The sequence below is a fragment of the Temnothorax curvispinosus genome, unplaced genomic scaffold (genome assembly GCF_003070985.1).
Source record: "Temnothorax curvispinosus isolate PA1 unplaced genomic scaffold, ASM307098v1 QBEX01008582.1, whole genome shotgun sequence".
Lineage (NCBI taxonomy): Eukaryota > Metazoa > Arthropoda > Insecta > Hymenoptera > Formicidae > Temnothorax > Temnothorax curvispinosus.
Window position 1 is genome coordinate 38,832 of NW_020218362.1, and position 9,477 is coordinate 48,308.

The following is a 9,477-nucleotide window of genomic DNA, read 5'->3' on the forward strand; positions in this document are numbered from 1 at the left end:
ACTTCCCAAGCAATATCTGTACCATTTTGTTAGATAGAATGAGTCTTTTACTATTTCAGAAAGATTAGAATTATATAGAAATTAATCAGTTTAATTAACATGTTATTAACGTCATTAAAGCTCCATATTTGTAGAGAATAATACAAAATAAATAATATTAGAAGAATCATCAACTTCTTACTATTTGAGAAAGATTGGAACATGGAAAGATTAGGGATAATGAATTATACAAGTAGAAATTAACCGGTTGAACCAACATATAATTAATGTCATTAAAATACCACGCATTTTAGCACTTGCATAGAATGATACACGATAAATAATATTGCAGACTTTATACATTATGTAGAATATCAATTTGACCGTCGTATTGTAAGAGCAACTTAGTAATCGCTCTTTTAAAGAAAATGGGCCATTGGGTCCTCGTCGCGTTTGCGTTTCATTTGATACGCTTCTATCTCTTCAGCTGACAATTCCTTCGTCTCGTACATGCTGTTGTACGGCCGTTTCCTCTCATCTATCTGCAACATTCTGTCCGCTCGCTTCGCATTTTCCTCCTCCTTCCTCAGCGCTTCCTTCAGTTTGTCCTCGTCTTGCTCCGCGTTATTTCGTTTTTTATTCCTGCGGTTTTCCTTCCGTTTCTGCTTCTTCAATTTCCGTTTAGCCGCTCTACTCTGCTTTTCCGTTTTGTCTCTCGTATCCTCATCCTCGGACGGGGATTCGCTGCTGGAAGTACGATTGTCCTCCACTGTGTCCGGGTTATCATTCGTTTCTTCCGGTTCAGATGGAACGTTATCTGGTATACCGTGGCTCACTGCCTCCACCGCTTTCTTCCCCGACTCGCCGGTACAATATGAATTTTTAATGAAAGAGTAACAGCATTTGTAGCCCCACTTTCCATCTTGCCAGTAGGAGCCCCAGATTGACGTGTGATTATTTGGATAAATGTCCTCTTCATATTTAGATCGTATCACCTGTCTATCTTGTCCCTTAATTATTTTGCCGTACCTCGAATATTCAACGTAGTGCTCGGTCTGCGCGAGTAACAGGGGCTTTGGTGGCGCTTTGAGATGCTCTTCACCACCGTAACGCTCGATCACGCTGTCGCGCGCCTTGTCCTTGAGCTCGTCGCGTTTCTTGTCGTACTCCTGCTTCAGTAATTCGAGTTTCGTAGGCTCGGCCAACAAATGTACGTCGACTCCTTTCTCGTGCGCGTCCCAAGCGAACAGTTGCGCATTGGCGTGTTGCTGTGTGTCTCCGGAGAACCGCGCGGAGTTCTCGCCTTTGAAATCCACCTCGCGTTCCGTGCCGGCGTAAGGATTATCTCGCATAGATCTGGTCTTTGGATCGTAATACGCCGAGTTCGGATCGAGATTGCGCAGATACTTGGCGGTGTCCTCCCGAATCCGGAGATTTCTCACGGTGATGCGCTGCTTGGAGTCGACCTTCGTCCCAGGCATGTCCACCTCGTCGACATATTTATCCTCGTCCTTGTCCGAGTCCAGTTCGTCGTTCTCCTCCTCGGCGTTGAGCTTCTCGGCGCGCATCTGCCTCTTGGCCTCCTCTATCTTCTGATACTCCTCGACGATCGCTCTGTGCTCGGAAGGATCGTAACCGGCCCATCTGTCCCTCTTGCCGTCGTAGTCCATCGACAGGTCGGGCTGGCTGAACTCGTCCGGTGCTATCTTCGAATTGGTGTACTTGGCGCCGACCTTGCGCGGCCTCTCCATACAGTCCTTCCTCTTGTGAGTCATCGCGCCACAATTCTCGCAGGCGCCCTTGCGATACTTGGCCGCCGTTAGCGAGGCATCCACCCCGCGATTGTACCACGCGTCTATCGAGCTGAACTCCCTCTGTTTCTCGGGCTGCGGTCTCTGATGCTTCAGGGTGGGACCCTGAGCGCCAAAGTACCACGGTGTCGCGCTGATATACTGCGGGATGTGCGGATTGATGTCTTTACCCTCCTCGTCGACGGCCGCGGGGGCCGTGCCAGCCTTCCTCGCCTCCTCGAGCTCCTTCGCCTTTCGCCAGTCCTCCCGGCTCTTCTTCCGCGGCTCATCGTCGAACGAGCTCTTGTTCTTCAAGATGCTCGACACGGTTACGTTTGCCGACGAAGTGGCCATTCTACCACAACTCTGCTTACTTTTCAGAGGACACCGTTTACTCGAAGTCTGTTGACACTATTGACGGTGTTTACATTTGAATCGGAATCGATATCGAAATTGCTTTTGAGGTTACTTCCGCTGCTGACAGTAGCCAAGTCTGCCAAGCGTATTTCCGAACCGAACGCAAAACCAGTCGCACGTGATCTAGTAAATTACCAGAATTGCACCATTCAGCGCGCAGCAATGGCGGTAGACCCTTCATTGCTGATTGGCTATTATCGCACATGTGACTACATGTTGCTCTCTGCTAACACCTATAGTACACTCTGAGTGCAGTTTTATTGTTCCAATGTGAAGTTTACATATTTTCTGTTCTACTTTAATTAGACAAATTTTTATCAGTAATTGTGACGCGCGTGCGGCGTAAATCAGTTATTGACTTCCCGCGCTTTTGACCTTTTTTCCAATATAGTTCGTCTCGAAATCCGAAGATATAGAAATCTATTGTTCACGTCACATATGCTTTAGGTTTTCAGTATTGTCAATTATATTGCATCGCGAAATTATATTATGTTGACGTTGCGCTTGTAATTTGTATGTACAGTGCTATTACCTGTAACCATTGCAATGAAATTGATCGTAATAATTAACACTTAAATTCTCATTACTGTATTGTTTGTAATTGGTATTATTTTTAATGTCCATCGCATTCTGAATTATGTATATAATAATACTCATTCTCATAATGTAAATGAAAGAAAGAAATAATAAAATGCCGATTTCTAAATTAAAATATGTCATCTCGTTCCTAATTATATTCTATTTTTTATAAATTCATACTTTCAGAATTTCAAACTTATAGGAAATCACGGCTCTTGGAAATATTAAAAAATTCTTGAAACTTTTAATAGTGCAACTTTTTACGTGTGCTGTCTAGGCCTGGCCAAGTATGTTCTCCTAATACTTGATCGATTTTTGAGAAAATTCTTGGAAAATAAGAAAATGATTAGAATTTTAGACAGTAGCAGGTCGTCAAAATGCATTCTTTAGAGAAAAATTTTTAAATTTTGTTAATATCAGCACAAGAAAGAGTGTATATGCTGTGTTAGCTGTTATTAGTAATATTAATAATCTCGTTAAAAAATCTATGCTTCTCGAAACGATACTCACGTAAAGAAGGGTAGGAAGCCAGGACCACACACTCAATCTCTGCCATTATTGCGATCATAGACTGTCACAAGAAGCTGTCGGCCTTTCACACATGTGATATCAGAAAATATCGAAACAGAAATAATTGCCATCATAAATGCTTGATACATATTTATTACAAAGATATAAATTTTATTATAAAAATTATCGAAAAAAAAAAAAAAGGTTTGTCTTCATTACAAACAGAACTAAAAGCCATTGTAATAATACTTCACGTTACCGCATCCACTCCTGTTATATTTATAATCCATTTATGCTCGACTGATATAAGATAATCGATTCAACAAGTAAATAATAGCTTCTTGGATTATAAATATAAGTAGACATTCCGGAGTGTCGAATTTAGTCTTTTGCAGAATATTTCGTGATAATGCGTCGCGATTCGCGGTTGTAGTTCATACAGTTATCTTTGCGTCCCTTCCGTTGCATTTCTTAAACGTAAAATTCCATACATGCGCTAGCAAAACAGAATCGTCCGCTCGTCCCAGCGTCCACCCCGCCACATATCTCTTCAGAATGGGATAAACAAAATATTCTTTCATTTCGCAACGCAACGTTTTTTTCAGCATGAAACACAGCCTTCAGTTTGTATCGGTAACTTAAATTACGCATATTATTTACGAACAAAGACTTTGGTAGATAACTACATACTGATTGGTATACTTCACACACCCAAAGCCTCTATACGGTCTGCAACAAGCGAAAGGGTTCTTTCCGCTATAGAGATAATCTACCTCCTTACCCAGGATTGTGTTGATTTTGCTCATCCCAATGTGAAGACACTGCACCAAAGTGAACGCCAAGACGAACGGACAACTCTGCCTCGCCAACGCATGTATGGATGCCGCCGATATTTCCTTATTATCATCTTTTTCACCAATACTCACATTAAATCCTATGATCAAGTTCGGTTTTATGAATGACGGACTGCGCACGTATTTCTCGTACGACACGTCGTGGTACTCATAAGACATTTCAGCCCCAATAAAGTCATCAGTGCGTGACGGAACGAATTTATCTTTTAAGCCCGGCCCTATCATTACAATCTTTACTGATATCTCTATGTCTGATCTCAAGGTCTCCACCATTACCTCCAGAAAAACTTCCCATAAAAAGGCTTGGTCGATGACATTTGCACCTATAACATGAACGACTACTAAACCCTTGCTTTTTGGGACATAGTTTAACCTTTGCACAGCATAAAACAGCGTCAAGGGACCCGTCAGACGTTTTGAGAGTTTGTCTTCCGCGACAGTGTACAACACCTCTGTGTCAGCCTGAGTAATCCAATTAGCCTTTATAAAGTCTCTCATGTTCTGAAATGTACTCGCGCAGGGATTATCTTGCAAGTCAAAATACGGAAGTTTGTGCTCCGGAATCTCTCCTATCTCAATTAAATCTATGCCAAGACATAGTTGCAGGGGAGCGCAGATGTCCCAGTGGTCAGGGTTGTTTTTGTGAATTTGACAAAAACTGGCCGCACACTTCTGACAACTCTTCAACGACTTCCATTCGTGGCAAACTAGGCACTCTTTTGGAAAATAGATCATCTGCTTCTCATCCGCATGCAGACGACGTCCCAGCCTGGACGACACTAGCTTCGCGAAGGCCATCTTTCTTTCGGCCCATTCGTTTGTAGTTTCACCGCGATAATCCATGTTGTAGTCTAGCAGCGCGTCCTGTATAGCTTTGCACAAAGGTTTGTGCTGCTTCCAGTGCTGCTTCTGATGTTCCTTACTACAATAGGAGATCATCTTACAGTTACTGCACCGCTTCAAAGAGACACCGTCGCCAAACCGTTTGCACACGTGACACATCGTTGCGTAGAAAAACTTGGTATAGTCGTTTTGAATTTGATTTCCTGCTTCCGATTCCATGACTTCTGCCTATACACAGTCTCGTTATATTAAAGTCTCCTTCAGCGTAAAGGACAAATATAGTGTTTGGAATGTTGTGCGTTCACCCGTGATTTATCTTGCACCCGTAAGATATGAGCGTTAAGCAAAATATGACAAAATTGGTAGAATAATGATCATTCCATGCGATGAATAAGAAGGATACTGTTTTTGCTGGTTTATCAAATAGAGGATTCGTGCGCACTCCGCGTACAACGGCACTTTCTAAACCGTCACCAGCTTAGCTCTGCTATCTGTGTGAGGCTGAAGCCTGTAACAAATAAACGTAGTCGTTAGATAAAATCTCGAGTGCTTTTCGAATCGCAAAATCTGTAAATATGCTCTTACCTGTAAATATATATGCTGTAACCTGAACTACGTTCCTAATCTGCGATAAACGGGCTTTTGTCGAAACCTATTTTATACAGAATCAGTTATTGAATTTTGTTGATCTTACCACATATATATGAAATTATTGATAACGTTAATAATCTCGTTGGAATACACCCTCCGCGAAACGATACTTACTCTGACTTACTCACGTAAAGAATGGCGGGAAACTGATCCTACCACATGTGCTACAGCCACTCGACCTCTGTCAATTGTTTTGATCGTCTTCTTCTTCTTCCATTGTTTGCGCGACCGGTATAGTCCCTCCATCTCCATCTGAGTAGTTCGGACACGAACCATAGCACGGATACGAACCCATGTATCATTACCGATACCGAGCGTAACGACGTAGTTGACGTCTACTTTCTCAGAGGGCAGACGCCGCAGACGCCATTTTTGTGTTTACAAAATGCCAAATAAGACGTAATTGTCAGATTGTCACCACGTGTCATCAGTATTTATCAGTATTTATCAAGGGCGGACATGAGTTAACGTGCGACTTGGTGTACGACAACAACATGGAAAAAGACATGGATCTATATTAAATTATAATCGTACGCTGCGCACGACAGTGCAAGAAGACAAGTACATACATACGTACGAGAGTTGTCAATCTTGTAATTAATATCACGTACTTGGTACTTCCGCATCGTTATATCGTCTTCTGCGAGAAAAATGTGGTTCTATTTTCTATTCGTCGTTTTCGGCATTCTCGATGTCGCAATGGCTTCCAACAATTTCGACTTCGGCGACACTCTGGCGTTGATCTTGGGATTGACCATTGCGATTGTCGGATTCTTCGCCTGCATGGGGGCTTATGCGAGGAGGCGAAACCACTTTGAATCTCTGTGATGCCTCACAATGCTTCGCAATCGTCTTAAACATATCCAACGGTAAGTATAACATTTTGACTTTTGACATCCAGGATAGAATGTTTGAATTTTTTTAATATTTCTCCTCCCTACGAAGATTTTCGACATTCAATTGTAATTTAAAATGCTGTTTGTAACAATAGAATTATTGTCTGAATCGTTAATTTTTATTTAATAGTTCTTGGGATATTAACCTGTTGTTTGGCCCATTTTTTATGTCTGTTATTAATATTAGTATTAACTTGGTATAAATAATGTTAATGCAATAACGTAATTCTTTCATTATCTACATAAAATATAAAATGGTTATAAGATAATATTTAAAAATATTTTGGTTACAGACAAGAATATTGTCTTATTATGATTACAGTATAAAAGAGATCTGACCTATCCAGGAAGATGATGGCTTAAGAAGCACAATTCAAGGTTTTTTGTACATACAAAGGCAGTTTTTAAAAAGATTAGACAATATTTGAAATACATTATAATGACGTATTGATGTATTTGTATGTAATGTCTAATATATCTATTATGTAATAAAGGAACGTGACTAATAAATAGCATTTTCATTATTATTCCAATACTAAGAAGTTCGATGATATTGCGCATGGTGGAAGAAGACAAGTGGTCTGTATCGTACGTTTATTTATTTCTCTTTGTTAAGTCTTATCGTATAGTAATTTTTACATTTAACGTCTTTTGATGAAGGTCGTTTGATAAAGTAAAGCTTCAGCCTGTTTTACAATATTGTACGAGGTACAGAGATATATTATTGAAACCTTTGTTTTAATTGTGGTATTGATAACCGTTTATGATAACTAAAATTAATTAATGTTTTTATTTACGTGGGATAGTATCTTTAAACATATCCCTTAAAAAAATAAAACATTTGAAACAAAATATCGATAGTCAGTATACTTATTCGAATTGTATTTTCAAATTATTTTAATGCATATTAAAATTATTCAAGATTATATTTTTTATAATTTGTTTCTTAGCGTTTGTGTGGAAATCACTTAACAATCATACCCTCCGCTTGAAATCTCACATTCTCTTTCGTTGCAATACAATTCTGGAAGTAAACTCTTAATTTTATATACATGTAATAAAATTCCCAGTAAGTAGAATATAATTGTTGATGCAATATGCAAAAACGAACCACGTTGATCGCCGGAAGAAGACCCGATGGACATTCGATCTCCTAGGAAATTCAAGTCCTGGAATTAGGAACGAATCACATTGGCTGCCGAAGAAAAGCCCGGTGAACAAGATGTCTTATTTTAAAAAAGAAGAAGCTCAGACGAATAAAATATGAGAAAGGACAAGAGATCTTGGCCTGATAATTTGATATTTCCGTGACTAAATGCTCGCGAAATTTGTCATTCTTTACAAATAAACCTCCGTTTATTAACTATTGCTTCTATCCGTTTCTTAGATGTTAACGAGATTTGATGTAATAAACAGCCATTTCTCATATCAAATTACATAATTGAGATTTGCTAGACGTAATGCAACACCGATATTCGAAAAGAGAGAAGGTACGTAGCCATTTACGAATGAGTTACCGAAGAAATTTAAATCGACTCGGTTAAAATCAATATCCACTAAACTCATACACGGTATTCAATGATGACGATTAGATTTGTCATCTCGGATAATAATCGTATAAAGACCTAATTTAATCTCAATCCATGTAATATACATATATAGATATATATAATAAACTATTGCTATTTTGGGAACATTTCAACAGATTTTAATGTGATTTTAATATTGTGACATAAAAGCACCAAAAAAAGAAGTCTTATACTTAAAAAAAGTTTAATCTCAGCACAGAAATCACCAAGTTCAGAGTAGCCTCGAGAGTCACGTGTCAGAACGAATAATTTAAAACACTTCCCTCTTAATGACGGTTGCAGCAACAATCCTGACATCCAATCATACGATAATTACATAAACAATTTTCGGTATCATTAAACAATATTAATGAAAACGAAAAATCTATAAAATCCGATTTAAAAAACTAACGATAATGATCTGTCGGTAAGGTGTGTATAATATATTCAGCAGTGAGAGCAGTCGTCGCATTGTAATCGAATAAAAACTGTAATTGAATGTTTCGCTACCTGAAATGATGTGTCACAGATTACCAAGAACTAAAAAGGAAATTTTTAATACGTTGCTCCAGTACGTTGACAGTAGTACATCTTAGATTGATTAAAAAGATAATAGTCGGACACTGTCAACACGCATTTGTCAATGGTCTACGGATGGCATCGGGTAATTTATCTCAATTACATATATATATCAAAATAAACAACGGTAGATAAAACGGCTACTACCAGCTTTAAAAGAAGATATAATAATCATCAATATAGTAAACGAGATATATGGGTTTGCTAACTAGTAACACATGACTTTTTTTCTTTAATTGAAATAGGCAAAATCGCTAGAAATACATTAAAGCATAACAGTGACTATATTAATCATATTTCTCTCTGCCTATTTTTTTTCATCTCCAACACACACATACCCGCACAATTATACGCATACATACGCGTTCGCGCATACATACTCGCATAAAGCTATACACACACTCCCTTTTCATTCTATCTTCCCCCATTTCTTTTTGCCCCTTGCCCCTTGTCCCTATCACTCTTTCTCGACTCGACACATCCAGCATACAGTAACAGTTATACACATATACCGAGCAGAATGGCCATATGCCATTTCGATCGTAAGACTAGCGGAGGCCTGTACTAATGTGAGCTGTGCTACTAAAGGAGTCGGGTCAATAGTAGAATCCCTTAGAGGTCTCAGCGAAGGAAGAGTTTTCTTTTTTTTTCTTCTTTTTTTGTTTTTAACGTATCGAAGCACAGTACATGTAAAGGCCTCTATCTCAAGTTCCTGCGTTGCACATTCGGAAAATTTATATATATATATATATATATAAGCGAAAAAGCGATATATATATATATATATATATATATATATATATATATATAT

The 9,477-nt window shown here is 38.9% G+C and overlaps 2 protein-coding genes and 1 long non-coding RNA gene across 4 annotated transcripts; 1 reads left to right on the top strand and 2 right to left on the bottom strand.

Moving 5' to 3' along the window:
* Window positions 1-239: 239 nt before the first annotated feature.
* On the bottom strand, window positions 240-2,254 carry LOC112457988 (pre-mRNA-splicing factor Slu7). The gene has a single exon (XM_025021337.1). It carries the CDS (start codon window positions 2,121-2,123, stop codon window positions 399-401), a length of 1,725 nt encoding a protein of 574 aa, XP_024877105.1. The 5' UTR covers window positions 2,124-2,254; the 3' UTR covers window positions 240-398.
* Window positions 2,255-3,419: 1,165 nt separating this feature from the next.
* LOC112457990 lies at window positions 3,420-5,947 on the bottom strand. Of its 2 annotated transcripts, none has more exons than XM_025021344.1 (4): window positions 5,738-5,947; window positions 5,558-5,624; window positions 5,376-5,480; window positions 3,420-5,227 (listed from the first exon to the last, which is right to left on the bottom strand). In XM_025021344.1, exon 4 carries the CDS (start codon window positions 5,189-5,191, stop codon window positions 3,932-3,934), a length of 1,260 nt encoding a protein of 419 aa, XP_024877112.1. In that variant the 5' UTR covers window positions 5,192-5,227; window positions 5,376-5,480; window positions 5,558-5,624; window positions 5,738-5,947; the 3' UTR covers window positions 3,420-3,931. The 2 variants fall into 2 exon arrangements, with proteins under 2 accessions (XP_024877112.1, XP_024877110.1); XM_025021342.1 differs by having other exon boundaries at window positions 3,420-5,288.
* Window positions 5,948-6,045: 98 nt separating this feature from the next.
* On the top strand, window positions 6,046-7,029 carry LOC112457991. The gene is made up of 2 exons (XR_003041172.1): window positions 6,046-6,492; window positions 6,842-7,029. It is a non-coding gene; the product is annotated as an uncharacterized LOC112457991 (long non-coding RNA).
* Window positions 7,030-9,477: the final 2,448 nt, after the last annotated feature.

What these genes read in the sequence shown, in the direction of transcription:
- LOC112457988 (XM_025021337.1), bottom strand. Translation starts at nt 2,123, where the DNA reads ATGGCCACTTCGTCGGCAAACGTAACCGTGTCGAGCATCTTGAAGAAC.
- LOC112457990 (XM_025021344.1), bottom strand. Translation starts at nt 5,191, where the DNA reads ATGGAATCGGAAGCAGGAAATCAAATTCAAAACGACTATACCAAGTTT.